This window comes from Dipodomys spectabilis, unplaced genomic scaffold (genome assembly GCF_019054845.1).
Source record: "Dipodomys spectabilis isolate Male_0828 unplaced genomic scaffold, ASM1905484v1 ptg000175l, whole genome shotgun sequence".
Lineage (NCBI taxonomy): Eukaryota > Metazoa > Chordata > Mammalia > Rodentia > Heteromyidae > Dipodomys > Dipodomys spectabilis.
The window spans coordinates 20,832,005-20,856,277 of record NW_024870852.1 but is presented as its reverse complement, the minus strand read 5'-3'; the positions used below and the strand labels follow the sequence as shown (position 1 = coordinate 20,856,277).

Genomic DNA, 24,273 nt, shown 5'->3' with positions numbered 1-24,273 from the left:
CAAAGTCCTGCCTGTGGAAAAGTCCTGGTTCTGGAATATTCTCAAGCTATAGGAGCCCTGAATATTCTCATTCTAAACAGTAGACACCCCATCATGACACTTGAGGCCTTCCCTTGAAGTGGCACCTGCAGATGCAGAGCACAACCAGCCCAGCAGGTGCAGGGCCGCTGTGCCCGCACCCTGGACAGTGGCCCCTCTTTCTGCCCAGCTCCCATCACTGAGACGGAGCCCCTACTGAGCTGGAAGAAGGCCCAAGAGACCGTGCCCTGGAACATCATTCTCCTGCTGGGAGGAGGCTTCGCCATGGCCAAAGGCTGTGAGGTAAGAGCTGGGTGCGGGTTTCAGGCCAGCTTAGTCACACTGGTAGTCACACTGGGACAGTCATAATTCCTAGCTGGTGGGCCTGCCCTCGGCAACTGATGCTGGCGAGATGGTGAGGAATGAAGTCTGATCTAGTCCCTCAGAAGCTGGAGGTGGGCTCAGCATGAACACCAGAGCTGACACTGATCAAGGGCCTATAAGCCCAGAGGAGTAGCTGGTTCTTGCCTCTTACCAAGCACCCGTCACCATACTTCCCATATTGTAATTCCAGGAAAACCCCCACCAAACCTGAGAGTTAGACACCGCCATTATTATCCCCACTCTATAGGTAAAGAAGCCAGACACAGAGAGGTAGAGTCAGCTGTTGAAGGCCACACAGCTGTGGGGGTCAGGACTCAAATCCAGCAAGTCTGGCTCTAGAGTCAGTGGTGTGAGTGTTAGATAAACCTAATTACATTGTTTAATGCTGTTATTAATGTTATTCCGGAGGCCCCTGTGAGCCCCGGGGCCAGGGCTGGGGCAGCGTGAAAGAAATGAGTGCCCCAGTGCAGGTGAGGGTGGCTGGCTCCCAGAGACAGCCAGTCCTCAGCCCCAACGTGTGCATAATGCACCATTGCATTCACATAATGCACCACTGCATTTTACCTGGAACTTCCCAGGCTCCAGGCCCTGCCTGAAACACTGAGCAGGTATCGGCCCAGTTTCCACTCACCAACTCTGCTGTGGCAGGCACTGTGGCTGCCCCCATACACCATACAGCTGAGGAAACCAACTCAAGGCTGAGAGCTTGCCTCTGCAGGTGGGTGATAGAGCTGGGGCTCGAGGTCAGCATGCATGGGGGCATGGGGCTGCACCACCAGGGTGCTGGAAACCTCAGTCAGCGAAGGAAACCGGAAGCCCCTCCCACACGGTGTTCCCCTTGGAGCTGTTTTCAGTTTCAGCCTTAGATACCGTGACCATGCACAGCACTGTTCAGTGTGTGCTGGCCAGCAGCTAGACTAGGGGTGCACACCTGAACTCGAATCTGGGCGCTGCCATTCCCTGCTGGGGCACTTAGGCAGGCTCTTTAGCCTCTCTGGGCTCTAGTTCCCATTGGTTAATTTCAGATCAAAGTTCTTACTCAGTATCCCCAAGTGTGATAGGCACCTGCTTCCTCCCGCCCTCATCCACAGGACAGACTCCCAGATGACTGCCAGCAGGAGTCATGGCCTGGGGAAGAGGAGGAGTGTAGAGGGGGAGGGTCTCTGTGAGGCAGACCACACTCCACAAAGTACCACTGAGAGCCGAGCAGGCCTTTGAGAATTATCTAGTTGATCAGAGTTGGCGAGGCCTTACATCCCAGCGTCCAGGGCACATCTGCACACTCAGGCTGTCCCCGGGGGAAGCTATGACCATGGCCAAGGCCGCTCTGGGGTCTGAGGTTACTGATTGCGATCCCGGGCAAGGAGACCCCAACGCTTCACTAAAGGGAGTGCAGATGGCGCAGTAAGGTTCTTTGTAAAATATACTTTATCTTTTTCATTAAAAAGCCCATGTACAGGGGCTGGGAAGGTAGCTCAGTGGTAGAGTGCTTGCCTGGCATGCATGAGGCCCTGAGTTTGATTCCTCAGTACCACATAAGCAGAAAAAGCCGGAAGTTGTGCTGTGGTTCAAGTGGTAGAGTGCTAGCCTTGAGCTGAAGAGCTGAGGGACAGCGCCCAGGCCCAGAGTTCAGGCCACAACTGACAAAAACAAAACAAAACAGAAAAACCATGTACAATGGTATAGAACTCAAAAAACAAAAGGACAAATGAACACAAGGGGTTTTGTTTAGTTTTGTCTCCATGCTAGGAATTACAAGACCCAGAGAGATTAAGTGACTCTCGTAGGTAGCACAGGTTATCGGTAGCAGAGCTGGGATTGGAACTTGGATCTGTCTGATTTTTCTTGCACTGGGGAGGACTTTCTGGAGGAAGTGACAAGTTTTCCAGGCCTTGAAGAGGCCATGCAGTGGAATCTGAGGAAACGTCTTCCACCTCTGTGTGATCTTTATCAGCTTCGTGAACTCTGTGCCTCGTTTCCCTCATCTGTAAAATGGGAGTCATAAGGCTGTGTGATGATGAGTCAGTGAGTCAGTGTGTATGTAGAATTCGGAACATAGCCCGTTGCTTGGAGAGTGGGTGTTGGAAAGAGGAACAGTTAGAATTTAGGATGACAGGGAGGTATGCAGCCTGAGCAGCTGGTCAGGTGCAGTGTGATCTGCCACAGTGGCTAGCCCAGCCTGGCCCTGAGGCAGGCATCTGGAGGAAGAGATGACCCTGTGTCCTAGGGGGTCAGATGGCAGAAGGTTGAGGAGGCAGTGCTCCTGGGGCTGGGCTGCGGGAGCGCTGTGCATGCTGGGAGCCAGTCTGGCTCTTGGCCTGGCCCTGGGCTGGGGTTTCCTATCGGCAGGGCCTTTGTCTGGTAGCTGCCTCTGGCCCCGGCCTCAGCTGCTGCCGGCCATTCCCAGGCAGCAAGGCCCAGGCTAGGAGCCACCAGGGTGCTCCCCATGCTCCTGCTTCCTGGCCCCTGAGCAGGGTCCTGGCAGAGCCTTTGCCGCTCCAGCTGAGGCTGGGATGTGAGGCTCTCCCTTCAGGATGGAAGCAGGTCCTAGTGCTTGCTAGATCTTGGGCCCCTTGCTATCCTTTCTGTGGTAGCCTCTTGCAAAACCATGTGCTCACAAACCTGCACATTCCAACTCAAGAACCCAGGATGCACTGGGCCAGGCACAAGGCTGCACGTAGCTCAGCCCCTCCAACCCACCTTGCACTGATAATGACCTTTCCCTCCTTCCTTATGTTCCTTCAGTCCATTGGCCCCTCGTTGCTCTGCAGCCAAACACTCATTTGAACCCCAGGACCTTTACACCTGCCTTTCTTTGTTGGATATTCTCCCTGCGATCTCTGAAGGGGTAAAGGAAACAGAGATTCTGATTCCTAAGGGGATGAGAAGGGGCAGATGGAGCCCCTTTGGTGTCCCCAACTGAGCCCCTGAAACTGGAGGTTTTCCTGTCTCCTGAAATTGTCAAGAGTTCCCTCCAGTGAGCAGGCCAAGCTAAGACCCTGAGCAGCCACTGGGACATCAGCAGGAGGCTGGTCACTTGGGAACCAAGCTGGAGCAGCTCATGGCTGCTCACCCCCTGAGTCTCCACTGCCCTCTCTTGCCAGCCTCTCTTAATTGCCCACACCACCAACGCTGTGGTCTGAGATGGGGTGGGAGAAGCCCACAGCCCTGGGATTTTCCTTGCAGTATCTCTCTGAGCCAGGAGAGGGGGCTGTGACAAGTCCTCAGGGAATTCCTGCAGCCCCTTAAATTTATAAAAGGAAACTAGAGTGAAATGTTTTAAGCATTTCTAACTTGCCCATTGAAAGTAACTTTTAAGCCAAGTTGTAAGGCAAATGCTTTCTTTCTTTCTCTTTCTTTCTTTCTTTCTTTCTTTCTTTCTTTCTTTCTTTCTTTTCTTTTTCTTTCTTTATTGTCAGTTCTGAGGCTTGAACTCAGGGCCTGATTTGATCCACAGCACCACTTCCAGCTTTTTCTGTTTATGTGGTGCTAAGGGATCGAACTTAGGGCTTCGTGCATGCTAGGCAAGCACTCTACCACTAAGCCACATTCCCAGCTGTAGAATTAGGCAGAATCTGTATGTGTAGTCTAAAATCCACAATGAAATCAAGTTGTGAATAAGCAGTCAATTCTCTACTAACTATGAAGAAAACCTGTGAAGTTTTGTTGGCAGACAATGTGCATTGGATCAGGGACACTGGATTGACACAAGGACTAAGGCAGACTACTACCATTTCACTCATTCCACTCTGCCGGGACTGGCTCCTAAACCTACAGCTCTGTCAGTGTTGTTCAGCAACACGCTCAGCTGCCTCATTGCTGAGTGCCACCAGGGGGCAGCATTGAGTATGGCTGAGTCCAGGCTTTTCTCTGCTTGTTGAATGCATACTTTTGGTAGCAAAATCAGGGAGTGAAGTAGTGTGATTTCTGGAGAAGCCAGCGGGGTGAGCGCCCCCCATGATTCTACAGCACTGGAGAGAGTAGGGTCTGGACACTGTGCCCTGCCCTGGAGGACAGTGGTCGCTCTGGGCATCACTCTTGGGCAAGAGAAGTTCCAGACCAACAAATAGGAGCAGTGTGGAGTTTTGCAGGCACATGTGGGCTATGTTTGCTTTGGGGGACAGGAGTAAGTCGCAGCAGGTCATGAAAGCAGATGCCTGGGCCCACAAAACCTCCGTCACGGCCATTCATGTCGATATTATGTTATTATCAATCATGACAAGAGTTCTTATGATTGAATATGAAGGGTGCTGTCCCTGAGCCTCTTTGTGTTCAAGGCTAGTGCTCTACCACTTGGGCCACAGTGTCACTTCCAAGTATAAATACCTTTATTACTGCTATAGTGACTGTGTTGCATTTGATAAATACCGGGTTCATGTTTTTTGTCTTATTTTTGTCAGCAGTGGGGTTTGAACTGAGAACCTTGCACTTGCTTTGCTTTCTTGCTCTTGGCTGGCGATCTACCACTTGATCCCTGCCTCCAGCCCAGCTTTTCTGCTGGTTATTTTGGAGATGAAGTCTCATAGACTTCTTCACTGGGCTGGCTTCAAATTACAATCCTCTAGATCTCAGCCTCTTGAGTAGCTAGGATTGCAGGTGTGAGCCACTGACTATTTGGTGTACTACTACTTCATAGTCCTCCTCACAGGAATGAAGGGATTTCCTGTGAAGGGTCCGACCCCCCTCTCCCACTGAATTGTAATTCATGGGCTATGGAACTGAGTGGAGGTGGACTTTCTACCTCTAACCAGATCCATGCTCGGGAGTCTGCACCTGGAGTGGGGAGCATGGAGTGGGGCTGAAGCGGCCACGGGGCTGCTGGCTGGGTCTCCCCACCTGGGGAGGGCAGCTGAGTGGGAGTAAAGGCCCCCCCTGCCCGCAGGAGTCGGGGCTGTCGGCGTGGATCGGAGGGCAGCTGCACCCGCTGGAGCACGTGCCCCCCACGCTGGCCGTCCTGCTCATCACCGTCGTCATCTCCTTCTTCACCGAGTTCGCCAGCAACACGGCTACCATCATCATCTTCCTGCCCATCCTGGCAGAGCTGGTGAGGGTTCTTCTGGGGCTGGGGGAGGGGGTGGTTTCCCCCTAGTCAGAGTCGAGGTCGCAATCTCCCCTCTGTGCTGAGCTTCCTTTGGGGCCTCGGCTGCCCTGGCTCCTTTCTAAAATAAGTGCCGCAGAACCATGGTGTGGTTTCTTCCAGCTTAGCTTGCTTCTCCTTCAAGAAATGCATACACAAAGCAAATACTATTCAAGGACCACAGATTGCCTCACTGGGGACACTGGACCCAGGGCTAGCAAGAGATTTCTAAGAAAACGGATGTTCCATGTTGGGGTGAAGCGGAAGTCTCAGTCGACATAGCTGCACGAGAGCATGGGGTGCCAGGCAGGCTGACCCTGGCTTGGGGGATATGGGCACCATGTGGGAAGGGGGGGGCTCTGTCCTGTGCACTTAGGGTGCCCGGCAGCTCCTCTAGCTTCTTATCCCCCTCCCGAGGCCAGTAGCTCTCTCTAAATCATGGGATCACAAATAACTCCAGATGTTGCCAAGTGCCTTCTGGGGCATGAATCACACCGGGTTAATTTCTGTTCTACAAATCACCAGCCATAGATGAGCTGAGGAGTTAGGATGATTTATCCAAGATTGCCCCCCCGCCCCCCGCAAAAAACCCACCACTTACTAGGTGGAAGCTAGAAATCCTTGAGCACAGGAAGACAGAGACAGCCAAGCATTCCCCATATGAAGTCAGCCAAGCCCTGGCACCAGCACCAGATGAGGAGAGCACAGCATCACTACAATCCACCCCACAGGGAAACCAAGGTGCGGTCCTGTAGAAAGAGGAAGCATCCAGGACTGTATGCAAAGAGCAATAAGTTACTATAGCATAAATTAAAAACAACAACAACAACTATGGGGCTCTGGCTAGCACTGGGAGCTCATACATTCAGGAGGCTAAGATCTGAGCATATTGGAATCAGGATTATGAGACTTAAGAACTATGCTGGAAGCTGGGCACTGGTGGCTCACGCCTGTCATCCTAGCTACTCAGAAGGCTGAGATCTGAGGATCGCGATTCAAAGCCAGCCCAGGCAGCAAAGTCCATGAGACTCTTATCTTGAATAAACCACTCAGAAAACCAGAAGTGGTGCTATGGCTCAAGTGATAGAGCACTAGCCTTGAGCTGAATAGCTGAGGGACAGCACCCAGGCCCAGAGTTCTAGCCCCACGACCAACAAAAACAAAACAAAACAAAAAACTATCTTGGGCATAAAAGTCCATAAGCCCAGCAAAAATGCCCATGAGACTCCTATCTCCAATTAACCAACAAGAAGCTAGAAGCAGAGCTCTGGCTTAAGCGGTAGAGTCCCAGCCTTGGGTAGAAAAAGCCAAGCAAGAGTGTGAGGCCCTGAATTCAAGCCCTAGAACCAGCACACACACTCATACTCACACACCTTTCGATTTAACTACCTAATGATCCAGAGCTGATTAAATTAAAGCAGTGTTGGAGTCTGGGTGGCTCCAGGCCTTGGCAGCTGGTTTATGTGTGGATCTGCAGCCCAGGTCATGCTGCATCCATAGGTGATGCACTGCAGGTCTTTCTCACCGTAAATCTCCATTGCGAAGGGTGGGTTGGTTAGGAGTTGCCCCCTGGGCCTTTCGGTATTCACAGGCTGCTCCATCACCTGTCCCTTGCCTTCCTAGGCATGCCTGATTCCAGCTAGAGCAACAGATAGCAAATGATGCTAGATTTAACCCCACCCCATCCCCAGCTAGTTCCAGCTATAGGGCCCTTCTCACCAGACCCTCTCCAGGCTCAGAGAAACAGGGTGTGATGTGGTGGTAAGGAGAAGACAGAGGAGCCCAGAGCCCCACCAGCTCTATAAAGGGCAACTCATGAAGGACACATTCTCTTAGATTGTGCTTCTCATCATAATCAAAATGTTGACACTGGAGATGGCTTCAGTGTTTGAAGAGAAAATTCCCTGGGAGCTCAAATGCCCTGTCTGGAGTAAAATGCCTGAGTGGTAATCAGCATGACTCGTGGCTGAACTGTGTCACCGGAGCAGGGTGACAAATGAGTGGCCCAGTGCCCATGGCCAGCCCGCACTGGACCCACGGTTGTAGAACCAGGGCAATGCCAGACAGATTACACACCTGGCATTGCTGCAACCCCACCAGGCCTCAACAAAAGCTGCTCATCTGGTTTGGCCCAGAGCTGTCATGCTAGAACCCTGGTCCTTGGCCTGGGTCGCTGGAGCAACAACAGCATTGCCTGGGAACTGGCAGGTCCTGCATGCACCTGCCAGACCAGTTCCTCTGGGCGTCTAGGTTTTCTACCCTGCTCATGTGAAGAGAAAAGTTCTAGATAACTCTCCCCATCCGCTCCTTGATAAAACCACAGTGTCACTGACCTTGGAAATGCCTCTCCGTCTCCTCCCTCTCCTGCTTATCTCTCCACCTGTGCATCTGAACTTTGGGCCATGTGCCTGTCTCTTTAACTCTCCCCGTGTGTCTCTGTTGTCATCTATCATTCTGCTCATCTCTAAGTCTTTGTCACTCTCTACTACCAATCCCTCTTGCTGTGATCACTCTGTGTCTGCCTGCCTGCCTGCCTGCCTGCCTGCCTGCATGTCTCCCGGCCTAGGCCATCCGCCTGCGAGTGCACCCGCTGTACCTGATGATCCCGGGCACAGTCGGTTGCTCCTACGCCTTCATGCTGCCCGTCTCCACTCCCCCCAACTCCATCGCCTTCGCCTCGGGACACTTGCTGGTCAAAGACATGGTGAGTGTGGGCATTTCTAGCCGTGACCTGCAAGGGGGGTGGTGCACCAGGCAAGTACACCCCCCCTCACCTGACCCCAAACTCTGTGATGGCTTTCAGGCTTAGACAGGCTTGGGAAATGCTACCTGTTCGAGACCTTGCCCCAGGAACAAGAACCCAGCCCTCTCTGGACACTGTTGTTCCCCCTGCCTGTTTGGCCCCTGCCTCTGGCCCAGAATCTTTTAGAAGGGCAGCAAATACACTGGGACTTAGGAGTGGGCTCCCAGGCCTGGCCCGCTGGCGAGGAGGACAGTCAGAAGCCAAGGACTGTGTCAGTGGGGGCCTGGTGCGGGGTTTTAGCACACCTCAGCCGTTGACAGTCTGTTCCCTCTCCCCAAATGCAGCTCCCTGCCAAACTGAGTCCTCCCTCCTCCTGCGGCCTCTTCCCTCTCCCCTGCTTTGCTAGGCATGAGACCCCAGTAAGATAATGGAGAAAGAAGAGAGCTAGAGCAAGAGTGTCAGAGAGTCACAGAGAGATGGCCCAGCAGCAGAGCCCTCTCTGGCTCATCCAGGCTCATCCTTGTGTGGGCTCGCAGGCTGCATTCTACATTCCAGCCTCTGGGGGCAGCCGTGAGAAGACCAGAGGCCTCCCTCGCTGGGGGTGCTGTTGTGAGTGGAGGCAGTATTCAAGTCAGCACAGTTTAAAAATGATGTGAATTTCATTATTGCTAAGGGTAAGAAAAGAAATTATACACAGGGTGAGGGGGTGGGCAGGAGCAGCCTCTCTGAGAAGGAGATCACTGAGCTGAGTCCTAATCCTGACAAGGACTGGAGGGAAAGGCAGTGCCAGCAGCAGGCTCAGCACATGCAAAGACCCAGAAGTGGGGAAGGGTCAGGAGGCTGTCAGGGCTGGGGTGGAGCCTAGGGGGTGCATGTGGGGTGGGACAGTGCAGAATGCAGAGGTGAGGCAGTGTTTGGACCCAGTGGGGGACCTCACAGAGACTTTACGCCCTCTTTACAGGGTGTCTCTGGCTCCAGTAAGGCATGTTCTGGGGGCATGGAGGTTGGGGTACAGACACCAAGAGGCTGTTGAGGGGATGTTGATGAGCAAGGAGAGCTGCTAACCAGCACAGATTTGTAGAGCAGAGTCAGATAGGCATGGAAAGACCCCAGTGGTGGGACTGCGAGGTGCAGAGGGCTTCCATGAGGCCCCCCAAGCAGCCTGTCTGTGGCTCCTGGCAAGACTTGCTCCCAGGAGTTATGATTTAGTTGCTAATTAAAGTCCTGTGAGACCAGAAGCCTGGCTCCAGTGTGAAAACAAGTACAAAGTAGGGAAAATTGTGGAATTGGATCCTCCCTGGGGGGGAGCCTGGAGGGACACTGAGCCCCTGAGTACTTGTTGGCCTTGGGGAAGGCAGAGGAAGGCCAAAGGGACTTGCTTCCCACACACCCACGGTGGGGAGCAGTGAGCGCGGGGTCAGAACTCAGGATTTTCAGGCCTAAGTGGTCTGAGCCATTCGAGGGCTGTGGGACAGGCAAATGGCCAAATGCTTTCCAGCTAGTTAAAGAGAAATTCACAACAGACAAATGCAGCCTTACCTAGGCCTGTGCATGTGGGAGTATGTGTGTGCACGCGTGTGGATGAATAAGCACGTGCACGCATGTGGATGAATGAGCACATGCACGTGTGTGGATGGATGAGCACATGCACGCAGGTTACATGTCTGTGCATGTGGGAGTGTGTGCAGGTGCACATGTGTGGATGATGAGTACATGTATGCAGGTTACATGTCTGCACGTGGAAGTGTGTGTGTGCATGAGTGTGGATGGATGAGCACATGCACGTGTGTGGATGAGCACATGCATGCAGGTTACATGTCTGTGCATGTGGGAGTGTGTGTGCATGTGCACGTGTGTGGATGACTAGTACATGTATGCAGGTTACATGCCAGCATGTGGAAGTGTGTTGTGCACGTGCATGTGTGTGGATGGTTGAGCACATGTACACAGGTTACATGTGTGTGCATGTGGGAGTGTGTGTGCATTTGCATGTGTGTGGATGATGAGCACATGTATGCAGGTTACAAGTCTGCATGTGGAAGTGTGTTGTGCATGTGTGTGGGTGGATGAGCACATGCATGCAGGTTACATGTCTGCATGTGGGAGTAAGTGTGCATTGCACATGTGTGGATGGATGAGCACATGCATGCAGGTTACATGCCTGTGCATGTGGGAGTGTGTGCATTTGCATGTGTGTGGATGGATGAGCACATGCATGCAGGTTACATGTCTGTGCATGTGGGAGTGTGTGCATGTGCACACGTGGATGAATGAGCACACGTACATAGGTTACATACCTATGTGTGTGGGAGTGTGCGTGCATGTGCACATGTGTGTATGATGAGCACATGTGTGCAGGTTACATGTCTGCATGTGGGAGTGTGTGCATGTGCACACGTGTGGATGGATGAGCACATGTACGCAAGTTACATGTCTGTGCATGTAGGAGTGTGTGTGCACACGTGTGGATGGATGAGCACATGTACGCAAGTTACATGTCTGCATGTGGGAGTGAGTGTGCATGTGCACACGTGTGGATGGATGAGCACATGCACACAGGTTACATGTCTGTGCATGTGGGAGTGTGTGTGCATTTGCACGTGTCTGGATGGATGAGCGCATGCACGCAGGTTACATGTCTGTGCATGTGGCAGGCACTGGATAAGGGTATGAATGATCAAATTGGACGTTCACGTGCTGGGACCTAGGTAAGCCAGCTTCCCTGGGCCTCAGTTTCCTCTTTTGTGAGCAGGGACTCAGGGGAAGCTCCTGAGTGTTCAGTAGTGTGTGATGGCACCTGCGGTTGTGGGGGTCCAAACCACGCAGTGTGTGGGGACACAGTGGCTCTCCGACGCCCAGCCTCAGGTGGTATATGATGGAAGGCCCCACCCCTTCTCCCCCGGCAGTGCTGTCTGTCAATAGCATCTTCCTTCCCTGAGCAGCCAGGGTTTCCCATCTTTGTAGGAGACCCCTCCCTCAGTCCTGGCTCCTTGCAGGTGCGGACAGGCCTCCTGATGAATCTGATGGGCGTTCTGCTGCTCAGCCTGGCCATAAACACCTGGGCGCAGAGCATCTTCCAGCTGGGCACCTTCCCGGACTGGGTCCACACCCACGAGGCTAACATCACAGCACCGCCCCCCACCCTAGCCAATGACACCGTTCGGACACTCTGAATGCACCCAGGGGCCCCCTTGGGCCTGGCCCTCCCAGAGGGCCATCGCCATCCCTTGCTGCCTGGACCACACACGATGATCAAGCCATTCTTTTCTGGAATCGGATGTGCAGCAGGCCAGGCTGACCTCCAGGGGTCCACCCAGGCCCACAGGCTCCTCACCTGTGTACCTTCTCTCTCTCTCATGCAGTCTGAGGCTCAGATTATCTCCCAGCTCTGCTGCCTGAGACACAGGCTCTGCCTTTACGAGCTAGTCTGTGGTTAGGATGTAGGAGCGCAGCTCAGCCACACTGATCAAACCTGCATTTGGGATGGGAGGCTGTCAGTCCTCAAGGCCCAGCTCATTTTCTGACCCACTGATCCCTTTAGGTCTCCAGAGAGGCCGTCTTGTCTCTAAGACAAGCTGCAGAGTCTCTGCTGCTGCAAAGCTGTGGCCCAGACACTGAGCTGCTCACCACCTAGGTGGCTTTTGTTCTCCTGTTTGGCCGTGGCCCCCATGGGTCCCCACGAGACAGGAGATGTGCAGAGCCTCCTTATGTCTCTCGGGGCTCCCAGGCACAGCAGGGTCAAAGAGGGTGCAGTATCTTCTCTCTGATTCAATTTAGAATCATGTCAATAATAATTCTGGCATCTAGCTACGCCTGGGTTCCAGCCACTGGCAGGTGACCCATATTCCCCTCCAGCCAGGACCCCTTGGCATGAGGCCTTAGGAGCTTCTGCTGGTCTCTACCTTTCCACCTGAGCCCCAGGGGTAAATGTGCTTAATTAGCCAAGGGCAGAGGGAGCAGGCGGGAGGGGTGTAAGAGGGATGGCTGGCACCAGCCAGGGGCTGAGCCTCACATTTCCCCTCCCCACCTTGGGAAGGCACAGGTGATTCAGTGTTTCCCTAAGAGTAGCAGAGGAAGGAGGGCGGGAACCCCTGAGCTGAAGGCCAAGCTCTGCCACAGGCCCTACATTAATCCCACCAGTCAGTATTAAATCCCACAGTCAATGATATCCGCAGGGGGACGGGTGATGTCCTCAAATAGAAAAGCCACAGACTGGGCAATGTCTGGTCATGATTTCAAACACTTCTGATCAAAACTGTTATAAAATAAAGAATGTTGATCAACACCAGAGTGGAGAATTGTTGCCTTTCTGAACAAAAGAGAGTTTCAAAGTCCCAAATCCCTGGTAAAAGTTCCTGCCTTTACCTCTCTACCGCCTCAGGGCCTTTGCACGTGCTCTTCTCGGTACCTAAAACTCTGCTCCTAATACCATGCCTGGCTGTCACCATCACTTTATTCAGGTTCCAGCTCAGATGTCACCTCCAGGGAGAGGCTTCCCTGACCATCTCGTCTTAAATGTAACCTCCACTACTCTTCACCCTCAGTTTTCCTTCTTAGCACATTGGACACTGAATCACGCATTTCCTTGTTTATTAGTTTTTCTCCCACCACATAAACTTAGAAAAGCACAAACTTTGTTTGGCTCCAGCAGCGGGGCAAATTACCCCGGCACAGTGACCTGGGATCTGTGCCAGTCTTTTTCACGTGTGAGTGTTTAGCACTCACTGAATGCCGGCCCACTGTCCTCGCCCACATGCAACTTCACATAGCGGCCGTGGTGGCCGTGGGCAGGTGGACGCCTCCATCACAGGACTGAGTCACAGCTCTGGGGAAGAAGAAATGAAACTGGATAATGTAAGGGAGTGACTCAGAGGCCAGGGTGGCCGAAGGACGCCTCTGAGGAGCCGGCGTGGGACTGGGATCTGAGGGGGTCTGCTGGCGCTCCTGACATGGGGGGGGGAGGCGGGGAGAGGGGCGGGGGGCCCTGTGTTAAGGCTCTTGCAGTGGCGTCCACTGCCCTGCTGAGCTGGGCAGCACTGGGGATGAGCAGCCCTGGGCGGCGCAGTGAGGGTGGCTGTCCCCAGCCTGGGTCGGTGGAGTCTGGACTCGCCTGTTGTGGACGCCCAGCACAGGCCCAGCCTCCTAACTGACCCTCCTCTCACTGGCCCTGCAGCTAGAACCTGAAGGCGAGCTTCCGGAGAACTCCCTGACTCAGACAAGGTCAGTCTTTTGCTCCATTCAGGCCTTCCACTGATTGGATGAGACCCACCAAACATCCAGAATAACGTTGGATCAGAAATCTGTGTACCACGGTTGACCAACTGAATGCCTAAAATCTGTGTCACACTGCAGAAGCCAGGGCTCCTGGCCCAGGGCAGGGAGAGGCCAGGGAGCCGGAAGGAGGAGCCAGCTGGGCAAACCCAGTGCACGGGAGTGGGGGGGGCAATGGGTGATGTTCAGAGGACATCGGAGCTGGCCCCACTCCAGCCCCATCAGGATTTTGTGTGCCCTGCTCCCGGAGAGTTTTACATCTGAATGGTTGCCAATCTTTAAATTCAGGAAATGCACCTGATAGGATTTATCTCCTCTTGGAAAAGCCATGAAGGGATCCAATAACAGAGTTCTGACACTTAGCCACGACTGCAGCTGAGCGTAAGCCCACTGGTCACTTCTGATCGCTTAGCAGGCTCTCTTCCCTCAGCCCTCTCCCCGCCCTGCACAGGCATTTGAACCTGTGACACCTATGCTACACGATCTGGTGGATGGTGCACTTGGCTCTACCTAGTCCCTACTTCTGGTGGCCTGGGACTGCTTTTACTGTAATGGGGAACATGGCCCCATCTCTCCATCTGACACCCGCTCTGTGTGCTGCTGCGCACAAGGGACCTGGCCGGCCAGAAGTGAGTATGGCAGGCATATCTGCCTGAGTTGAAAAAAAACAAAGCTGGAAAAAAAAACCAAAATGAATGTACCCATGACTGTCTATCATTCACATGGTGAAAGATTAAGGTTTCCGATACACTCGATTGGATAAAATATTTGAAGTGGATTTGGGTTTTTCATGCTATGATTAGCAAATGAACTTCACATGGCTCCCACCAGTGGCTCTCATTATCCTGTCTCTCAGGCAGCGCTGGCTGCTTGGAAGCTTCCAGCAGCTTCTCAGATGGGCTTCAAGGTCACACTCCCCACCCACGGTGACTCCTGTACTCAGAGGCCCCTGACTTCTGACTGAGCCCGTGTGCTTCCTCTCTGTCTCATGGCTCTGAGTCTCACACCCTGAAATTCCCCTCCTTCCGCCAAGCTGGTTCTAATTCCGGCACTTCACAGTCCCTCCGGATGTGTGGGCTTTGAGGTCAGGCCAGCCTGAATGGACAGAGGTGGTATCCACCTGTGCCTGGGATTGTCCCACATAAACCCCAGCTGGCTGGCTCCCTGGCGCTCAGAAGAACTGCTCAAATGCCAGCCTCCTCTTCTGGGCTGATTCTTCTGACCAGCTTAGTGCCCAGCCGTGTCCTGGGTGATGAGGTAGGAGGAGGACAGCAAAGTCTGGGCTCACTCGGGCACAGCTGGCAGCCTAGGCAGGAGGGAGCACTCTTCAGTCCCTCACTGACCTCTCCCACAAAGCCTACAGCAGAGGCAGCCTGAGTTCAGAGAGAGACAGTGTCTTGTTCAAGGTCACACAGCATGGCGATTAGCAAAGCTAACATTTGGGTTCAAGTGTGTGTGTGTGGAGGGGTGCTGTGATTGAGGCTAGATGCCCCCCTCCCACTAGACACTAAGACAGCAGGCCCACTCCAGATCTGCAGAGGTTGTAAGTTGGTACCTCCCCTGACTGGGGCCCGCACACCCCTGAAGACAGCCAGCATGGGCCGGGCCTCCTCTGTGCCGCTACACCTGCACTGGGCATTCCTGTGCCACTAATGGCTTTGCATCTGTGTGCCTGGTCCTTGGGGCTGTGCACAGGCCCTGGGCCTTCTGCGGGGACTCAGGGTCTAGCCACGGGCATTTCTTCAGTCCAAGGGGATGGGCAGATGGAATGCCCTGGCTGTTCCCCCCACCCCTGAAGGCCCATACTTTGTGTGTGGAGAATAGGGGGGGCTCAGGAGAGGCCCCTGGGGGTCAGAGGCCCCCCCCAGGACACTGGAGGACCGAGGTGTTGAGGGACGTCTCTCCATTCCAGGTAGGATGGGCTCTGGAACAGCCTGGAAGGAAATGTGCAGGGCAAGAACTTTACATGTATTGAGCACCTACTGTTTGCAGTGCATTCTGAGGTAATCACAGGGCTGTGAATTTTGCCTCTACAATGCAGTGCCCAGGCAGTCACTCACCTCGGTTTCAGCAAGGGTCTCAATGTCTTCTATGGGTTCTTGGCCTACCCTACCCCTGCCTGAAGTCAGGGATCTTTGTGCTCCCCTTGGGTACAGAACTACCGAAGGGAGAGAAAGGTGAGCAGAGGGAAGCTCTTAGCCTCACTCTCCTGGGAACACCTTCCGGAGGGGTCCAGATCACAGAAGGCTGAAGACCGGCTTGCCCTCCTCCCACCCCTCCCTGGAGGGCATGAGGCAGCTCTTCCCACTTCCAGGGAGGTGGGCCTCAAGCAGGCGGAGCCAGGCTGCTAGGAGCACTCAATCAAAGAGTGGGAAAGCAGAAGCCACGGGACTTCCAGAGGGTCAGCGATTGCCCGCTTCCATTCCACCTGCCCTGCTGCCAGAGGCCAGCCACCAGAGGACCCCTCTCCAGGGAACATGAGGGGCCTGTGTGGAGCCACCCAACGCCTCGCCAGGAGTGGGTAGGTCTGGGACTTGGGCACTGAGGGTCACAGGCAAAGCTGCGCCATTCCTGTCTGCATGACCTTGGGAAACTCCTCACCTCTCTGAGCCTCAGTTTCCCCCTCTGTGAAATGGGAATGAATCCAATGTCCCAGAAAATTTTAGATGTGAGAAAATGCATATACAGGGCTTGACTCAAAGGAAGCATGGGATGGACAGCAGCTAGTGTCCTTATCATTTGCAACATCCAGCAGAGCGTAGCACCTAGTATGATGGGCACTGGCTTTCAGTTCTTAAATGGTCTATACTGGTAGCTATTATTTTACTAGCTCTCCTGTTCTGAATACTAATTTTTTTTTGGTTGTTCATGGGGCCTGAACTCTGGGCCTGGGTGCTGTCCCTGAGCTCTACCATTTGAGCCACAACACCAGTTTTCTGGTGGTTAATTGGAGAAGAGTCTCACAGACTTTCCTGCCTGGGCTGGCTTTGAACCATGATCCTCAGAGCTCAGCTTCCTGAGTAGCTAGGATTACAGGGAGGGGGGGGCACCAGCACCTGGCCTGAATATTAATTATACAGGGGGATGCACATCCAAATTTGTTCAAGGGCCAGGGGTGAGTGCTGGAAGTGGTACAGCCCATCAGAGTGCCTAAGGTCCCAGATCCAGCATCTTGCTACTCTTGGCTGTCCCTCTGCAGTGTCACTGCAGCTCCATTTCTGGTTTTTTGATGGTTAATTCTAGATACAAGTCTCACGGTCTTTCCTTGCTGGGCTGGCTTTGATGGTGATCTCAGCCTCCTGAGTAGCTAGGATAATAGGTATGAGCCACAAGTGCCTGGCTTACATATATATTAAGTGAATAAATGTAAGGGCAGTAGAGTAGAGAGGTTCCCTAAAGGCCAATTGATCTACCCTCCTGGCCTGTAAGTTACAGAGACACTGAGGCCTTAAAGAAGCAAATGGCAGCTGGGTGGTTCATACCTATAATTCCAGCTAGTCAGGAGGTAGAGACTGAAGGATCAAGAGTTCAAGGCCAGCCCAAGAAAACACAGCATAAGACTGTGTCTCCAAGACAAAATAAAAAAACAAAAGGGCTGAGGGCATGGCTCATGTGCTAGAGTGCTTACCTGGCAAATGCAAGGTCCTGGGTTCAATCCAAGGAAGGAAGGAAGGAAGGAAGGTAGGAAGGAAGGAAGGAAGGAAGGAGGGAGGGAGGGAGGGAGGGAGGGAAGGAAGGAAGGAAGGAAGGAAGGAAGGAAGGGAAGGAAGGAGAAAGAGAGAGGGAGGGAGGGCTGGGAAGGTGGCTCAGTGGTAGAGTGCTTGCCTTGCATGCATGAAACCCTAGGTTTGATTCCTCAGTACCACATAAGCAGAAAAAGCTGGAAGTGGCACTGTGACTCAAGTGGTAGAGCACTCACCTTGAGCTGAAGAACAGTGTCCAGGCCCAGTGTTCAGGCTCCAGGACCAACAGAAAGAAAGCAAGATAGAAAGCGAGCAAGCGAGCAACCGAGCAAGCAAGCAAGCAAGAAAGAAAGAAGAAAGAGAGAAAAAAGAAAGAGAGAAAAAAGGGGGAGGGAAGAAGGAAAGAGGGAGGGAGAAAAGGAGGGAGGGGGAGGAAGGGAAAGAAAGAAAAAGATAGGAGAGGAGTGAAAGGAAAAGTCTAGGGTGACACACTGAACCACAATGAATTCCAGAGAAATTGTTTTGCTCTGCCTTTGACTATTTCTGTCTCTTTCTCTTCCTCCTCCTCCTCTTTCTCTTCCTCCTCCTCCTCCTCTTTCCTTTCTCTCTTTCTCTCTCATATCTGAATATCTCACTCCATGACATTTTGTGTTGCTCTCACAGGACTGCACATGTATTGTGGCAGCCCAGATAACCAAACTCACATGCTAAGGAACTCTGCATAACCCTGGGCCCTTACTTCACAACCTCTGAGAGAATAATCCAGGGAAGGCTCTGATTGGTTCATCTGTGTCATATTGAAAGGGGTGGTTCCCTCTGATTGGTTTACTTATGTGGATAGGGGATGGGTATCCCTGAGTGGCCCACCTGGAGGGTGTGCCTGTTCTGATTTTTCAGGGTAGGGAGAGTGGGAAGACACCTCATCCTCCTGACAGAGGGTCCCCCTATTTCCTTGTATGCAGATGGAGATTCTGGAACTCAGGAATATGCAAAGTGCTTGTTCCTTTGCAGGCTGCCTGGGATGCCTTCTGCCAGCCTGTCCCAGCCAGCTATGGCCAGCTGCTAACCCAGCTCCTCCTTTGTGGACCCCTGGCTATGGCTGCCACAGGTCTGATTCATCATTGGCTGGTCTCCTCTCAGCTTTACCCTCTGGGACCCTCAGCTGCAGTGACCACTGTCTGTGGCCTCCTGCTCTTCCTCAGCCTGGGCCTGATGCCCCCAGTCCGATGCCTGTTTGCGCTTAGTGTGCCTATCCTGGGCACCGAACAGGGCCACCGGCTTCTCCTGTCCTACAGTGCTACCACCCTGGCCGTTGCTGTGGTGCCGAACGTCTTGGCCAACGTGAGCGCAGCAGGGCGGGTGCTGAGATGTGTCACTGAGGGCTCCCTGGAGAGTCTGCTCAATACCACCCAGCAGCTGCACAAGGCTTCCAGGCTGCTGGGCCCCAAAGGCCAAGCCGGCAGCCGGGGACTGACATTGGAGGCCCAGGGCAATGGCTCTGCCTTCCGCCTGCATATGCTCAGGGTCACTCAGCAGGTCCTGGAGGACTTTTCTGGCCTGGAGTCCTTGGTCCGGACGGCAGCTCTGGGGACCCAGTGGTTGGCCACTGGCCTGTTTATTCTAGGCCTCTTCCTGGAGTCGGCCTGGTACCTCCATCGCTACCTTTCGGACCTGCAGTTTGACAACATCTATGTAACTCAGCAGCTGGCTCAGCAGCTGGCACAGGCCAGAGCCACCCATCTGCTAGCCCATCCACCCTCCTGGCTGCTGCAGATGGCCCAGCCGAAGCTGTCCCAAGAGGAACTGTGGAGCTGTGCGTTGAGGCTGGGGCTGCTGGGGCTGCTCATGGTGGCCACGGCCATGACAGTGGCCACAGACCATGTGGTGTTTCTCCTGGCTCGGGCAGCCGTGGATTGGGCTCAGCAGTTGCCCACTGTACCCATCACGCTTACAATCAACTATGACGTAAGTACATGGGGAAGGAAGGCCCTAGAAGAAGGAGCAGGGTGTGTTAACCCTTGACTGGTGGCTAAATGTTGCATGTTTCCCCCATGGCAGCTCTTGGAGCAGCCATGGGGCCTCCGGCATCGGTAGATGTTGTAGGGCACTCACGCCACACACTAGTTTGTGAAATGAAATCTCTTTCCATCCCCTATTTCCACCTTCAAGTTGCTTGCCCCCAGTTCAAGGCCAAGGTCTTCTTAAATAGCAAAATGTTCTAGCCTTATTTTCCTCATTATAGAAATGAAATCAATCCTCCAGGGAGCCTCTAGAGGCTGTGAAACTATAAATAACGTCTCCAAAACAACTTGACTTCACAGCACATTCTACTAACCACTCACTAGTGGTGGAATAATTACTAACAGTAATATGTCAGGCTAGATGTAAGGTTTAGTAATGATGTGGAGCAGGAGTAGGCCACCTATGACTCTTAAGCCAATTCCAGCTGTCTTCCAGTTTTGTAAATAAAGTTTATTGGAACACAGCCTTCTATCTATTTTTGTATTATCTGGGCTGGTGTACAAAGGCACAGTGAGGAGTCTCAGGTGGGACTGTATTGCCTACACAACCAAGAGTATTTACAATCTGAATATATATATATATACATATATACATACATATATATACATATATATGTTAGTCAAGCTACTTGCAGTAGGATGTATTTACTCTCAGGCCAAGATTTGTGTTTTTCAATCTCTTGTTGAAATCTTTTCACTTTACTTTGTGAGATCTCACACAGAAGTTTGTTGTATGAAACATTAGGATAGATCCTGTGCTGTAACACAAATGATATATTTATCAGAGTACTTTTGATATCTAGGAAGTTTTCTTTTAAACTGCACAAAATCAAGTCAACCAAAATTTAGGTGGCCACGGCCAGATTATTTTTTTGCCAGTCCTGGGGCTTGAACTCAGGGCCTGGGCACTATCCCTGAGCATCCTTTTTTTACCCTCAAGGCTAGCACTCTACCACTTGAGCCACAGGCGTTTTCTGTTTATGTGGTACTGAGGAATTGAACCCAGGGCTTCACGCTTGCTTGGCAAACTCACTACCACTAAGCCACATTCTGAGCCCCTATTTTTTTTGGGGGGGTCCAGTCGTGGAGCCTGAACTCTGGGCTTGGGCACTGTCCCTCTTCAGCTCAAGGCTAGTGCTCTACCACTTGAGCCACAGCGCCACTTACGGCTTTTTTCTTTTTGCTTCTATGGTGCTGAGGAATCGAACCCAGGGCCTCATGTATGCAAGGCAAGAGCTCTACCACTGAGCCACCTTCCCAGCCCCCAGCCCCTATTATTTTATGTAAGAAAGTAAGCTAGAAAATTAGAGTTTATTGTAAATGGTAAGGGAATCATCTTATGAAAGTTTTCTCCAATCACAAATACAATATGTGCCTGATAGCTTCCCATAGGTCACAAGAAAGAAGTGTGTGGCCTCTAATTGGATCAAATTCATCAAGCGTAAGACACCCCCATTCCAAGTCAGCCTATCATTTCATATATTGTTAAGGGAAAGTGCTGTTTGTCCATCCTTAATGGATACTTATCACTTCCCATCTTAGTTGTGGTCACAGAAAATAGTTCACTTAGCATTTAACATAGAGTTAGTTGGTCATGTCTCATGCACACACACACAAGAAACACGGGGAAGTCGTTATTGATTTTCCTGGCTTGCTCCAGATCAAGCCCAGGGCTTCTGAATGACTCTGGCCCAGTTGTCAAGTCTGAGCCTCATCTCCAACCTCCCTGTGCCTGGAGCTCCTCCCTCCTCTCTCCAGCATTTTCTTCCAACTTTGGGTTATCAGCTTTGCAAGGGTTGGTGCTGGCCCTCCCTGATCATCTGAGAAAACATACGTTGGACCTACTCCTCCATGCCCCACGATCTTCCTTTCCCAAAGTGAAACTTCCTCCTGCCTCTCACGGAGCCCTTTGGGGCGTGGCCAGCTGGCCTTTGGCACATGGCTCAGTGACTCAGCATGACTCAGTCCTGTCCACTTCCATGAAGTCCCTGTGTAGGTTGTTGTTTGGCAAGACTGTAACCCATCCACGCGGTCACTCCTCAACAGTGACTGCTTGCAGTGGTGCTGGCAGCTCATGCCTATAATCCTAGTTACTCAGCTGAGATCTAAGGATTATAGTCCCAAGCCAGCCCAGGCAGGAAAGTCTGTGAGACTCTTACCTCCAGGTAACCACCAAAAAGCTGAAAGTGGGTTGTGGCTCAAGTGGTAGAGTGCCAACCTTAAGTGAAAAAGGTAAAGGACAATATCAGGCCCTGAGTTTAAGCTACAGCAACAGGTGTGCGTGTGCGTGCATGCACATGCACACGCGCGTGCACACACACACTCAGGCATGTGTGTGTGGGCGCACAACTACTTGTTTTGCTCTCTCCACAATCAAGGCCCAGCTGCCCTGTCCTAGGTTTCATTGGCCACAAGAACCATTCACTTCTAGGCCAGACATTTGCTGGATGGCAATCTCTCTGGAAAGGCAGACTGCGCCCAGTCCTGCAGTACCGGGCTGCAATGATGTTCTGAGCCCAGCACCCGGAGAAGTGCCTGTCTGCACGTGCAGTGCCAATGGCAGGGCTGCTGGAAGCACTGACACGTCCTGCTGACCTTAAGACAGAGCCCGATTCCAAAGACGGTAAAAAGTGAACAAGCTTGAGTCTCAACTTTGAATGCCACTACAAAGCTCGCAGACCAGAACAATCATCCTCCCCACGTACAGAGGAAGATAAGAGGCTCAGAGATGCTGCACATAACACCTTACTTCTGATTTTAAATAGAGGAAAAAATCCTCATGAGCCGCTAAAAGTGCAGTTCTAGGGTCCCCGGCTGTGTCTCATGCAAACAGCTGGGTACTGAAGTCCTGTGGCTCCCCTCTGACCTTCCATCTCTCTGCACTGCATTCTTCCGTGCCCTCACAAACCTAGGCACAGCCCAGTTTGAAGAGCAGGACAGTAAGACCCGCCTAGCTGGGGAGAACCTCTGAGTTGGTCACATTGAATTTACTGTGAATTTTTGTTTTGAGCTAAGGTGCTCTACTGTTTGAGCCACAACCCTATCTTCTTTTGCTCTGGTTGTTTTTTTGAGATAGGGTCTCACTTTTTGCCCAGACTGGCTTGGCAGCTGGGATGACACTAGCCCAATTACTCTCTCCTAATTACTCCACCCTACCCTCCTCCTGCCTGCCATTGGGCTGAGAATGCAGTCTCTAGGAGCTCCACTTTTTCAGTAGCTAGGATTACAGGCACGAGCCACTGCACTGGGCAGGATGCCCCTACTCCCCTTTTAATGAGGCTTCTGCTGGCCTCAACCTCACAGGCCTGTGTCTATTGGATGGAAGAGTAGAGGGCTGAATGAATGCCCAGAGCATGAACTAGTTTTCTCCATAATACTAAAGTAATAACAATAATAATAATAATAAACAACATTTGTATGGTGTTTGTAACTTTTACAAAAGAACTGGTTTCAGCTTCAATCCCATTTGGACCTCCTTAAACTCTGGGTGGTGGGTTCATTCTCCCTGTTTTTCAGGTGAGGGTAGGGATGTGGGGCCCTTAGTCCCTGCCAGTCTGGCTGGTGGGAGACTGCTGGGCAGCGGTTGGGTGGCTGACTGCAACCTTTCTTTCTCCTTTCTGAAGGCAGCATATACAGCCCTGGGCTTCATCCCCTTCCTCTTCAACCAGCCTGTGCCCCAGAGCCCCTGGGTCTCTGCGCACGGCTCCTACCAGTGGGAGCTGCGCCTCACCTCCGGCCACTGTCCACTGCTGCCTGCCCAACAACCCTGCGCCGCAGGCCCCCTGGCTGCTGGCACCCTGCAGCTCCTAGCGGGTGGCACCGTGCTGCTGCGCACCTACGCCCGGCGCCTGCGGCACAGCATTGCTGCCTCCTTCTTCTCTGCCCAGGAAGCCCGACGGGTCCAACATCTGCATGCTCGGCTCCAGCAAAAGTACAGTCAGCGTCAAGGCCGGCCGCTGCCCCTGGGGGCTCCTTCCTCTCCCCGGATCCCCTCCTCAGGATGGACATGATTGCTCCAAGAGGAACTTGGGGAGGTGGGGCAGGGGCTAGAGTCTGGAGTGGCACTGATGTGAGCAGTAACTTTGGTTTTGCTGCTGCCCTGGGAGACCTCTCTGAGCCTCGATGGTCACACATCCCATAGCTGGGCCTAAGCAGGGTGCGGATGGCTCATGACTCTAATCATGGCTCTGCAGGAGGCTGAGAGCTGCTAAGGATCACAATTCGAAGCTAGCTGAAGAGGCTCTTATCTCAAATTCATCACCAAGAAGCCAGAAGTGGGTCTGTGGTTCAAGTAGTGGAGCACCAGCCTTGCTCAAAAAGAAAAGAAATCTAAGGGACAGCACCCAGGCCCTGAGTTCAATCTCTGGTACACACACACACACACACATATACACACACACCTATTCCTCCATCTGTCCCCACTGGGAGGTGTTTTGGGGCTGCAAGTCAGCACCTGGTGGAGCTGGGGACTCCAGCTGCTTGTCCTCCTCAGGGCTGCCTCCTTCAGAGGCCATCAACAGCTGCCAGCCAGCCTCTAAGAGACACCCCCTCTCACAGAGCCATTCATTTGGACAATGACTCATCCATACTTTCTTTTTTAGTTGTACAAATAATACTGGAATCCTTCTTTTAAAAATCAGAGCACAACAGATAATAACAGCTTGTGCTGCTTGTGTCTCACCAGAAGCAGTGGAGTCAGCTGATGAGCTGTTTCCATCTTTAAACAATTTCTCCGAAGGGGGCGGGGCAGTGGCCCTCCTTCCATGGTCACGGAATAAGTTTAACCACAGCATAAGATTTGCCTTCCTCAAACTTTACCCCATGCACCCCTCTACCAAAGCAAACTGGGAAAGGGCGAGAGGCCCTGTCACTCCCAGCACAGTGTGTAGAGAAATGTGTGTGTCAGAGCTCTGTTATACAGCTGTGTCCGAGGCTGCCCATTCCCCTGCATCCCAGTTGGTGTGGCCTATAATGAAGCTCATGATTCACCTCCTCCAGGAGGTCCTCCTTGACTTGTACATGGCATAATGAAAAACTAATACTCTTGGGAGTCCACTGGGTTAAGATGAAAGTCCC

At 52.6% G+C, this 24,273-nt stretch overlaps 2 protein-coding genes across 4 annotated transcripts in view; both read left to right on the top strand.

Moving 5' to 3' along the window:
• Slc13a3 (solute carrier family 13 member 3) overlaps positions 1 to 12,510 on the top strand; it is a 52,606-nt gene extending 40,096 nt beyond the window's left edge. For 2 of the 3 annotated variants that reach the window (XM_042694593.1, XM_042694592.1), the window contains 4 exons: positions 209 to 321; positions 5,285 to 5,446; positions 8,046 to 8,183; positions 11,219 to 12,510. In XM_042694593.1, the coding sequence (XP_042550527.1) occupies positions 209 to 321; positions 5,285 to 5,446; positions 8,046 to 8,183; positions 11,219 to 11,395 (590 nt within the window). In that variant the 3' untranslated portion in view covers positions 11,396 to 12,510. The remainder of the gene's footprint in view (positions 1 to 208; positions 322 to 5,284; positions 5,447 to 8,045; positions 8,184 to 11,218) is intronic. The other variant, XM_042694594.1, reaches the window with a different exon arrangement.
• A 440-nt stretch (positions 12,511 to 12,950) lies between these two features.
• LOC122120427 (osteoclast stimulatory transmembrane protein) lies at positions 12,951 to 23,308 on the top strand. The gene is made up of 4 exons (XM_042694666.1): positions 12,951 to 13,076; positions 13,396 to 13,442; positions 18,139 to 19,141; positions 22,821 to 23,308. Exons 1-4 carry the CDS (start codon positions 12,951 to 12,953, stop codon positions 23,205 to 23,207), a joined length of 1,563 nt encoding a protein of 520 aa, XP_042550600.1. The 3' UTR covers positions 23,208 to 23,308.
• The last annotated feature ends 965 nt before the right edge of the window (positions 23,309 to 24,273 follow it).

Excerpts from the sequence above, each read along its gene's own strand:
- LOC122120427 (XM_042694666.1), top strand. The coding sequence starts at position 12,951 with ATGCCGGCCCACTGTCCTCGCCCACATGCAACTTCACATAGCGGCCGT. Across the intron at positions 13,443-18,138 it reads AACTCCCTGACTCAGACAAG|ATGGAGATTCTGGAACTCAG; the intron begins GTCAGTCTTTTG and ends CCTTGTATGCAG. Across the intron at positions 19,142-22,820 it reads CGCTTACAATCAACTATGAC|GCAGCATATACAGCCCTGGG; the intron begins GTAAGTACATGG and ends TCCTTTCTGAAG.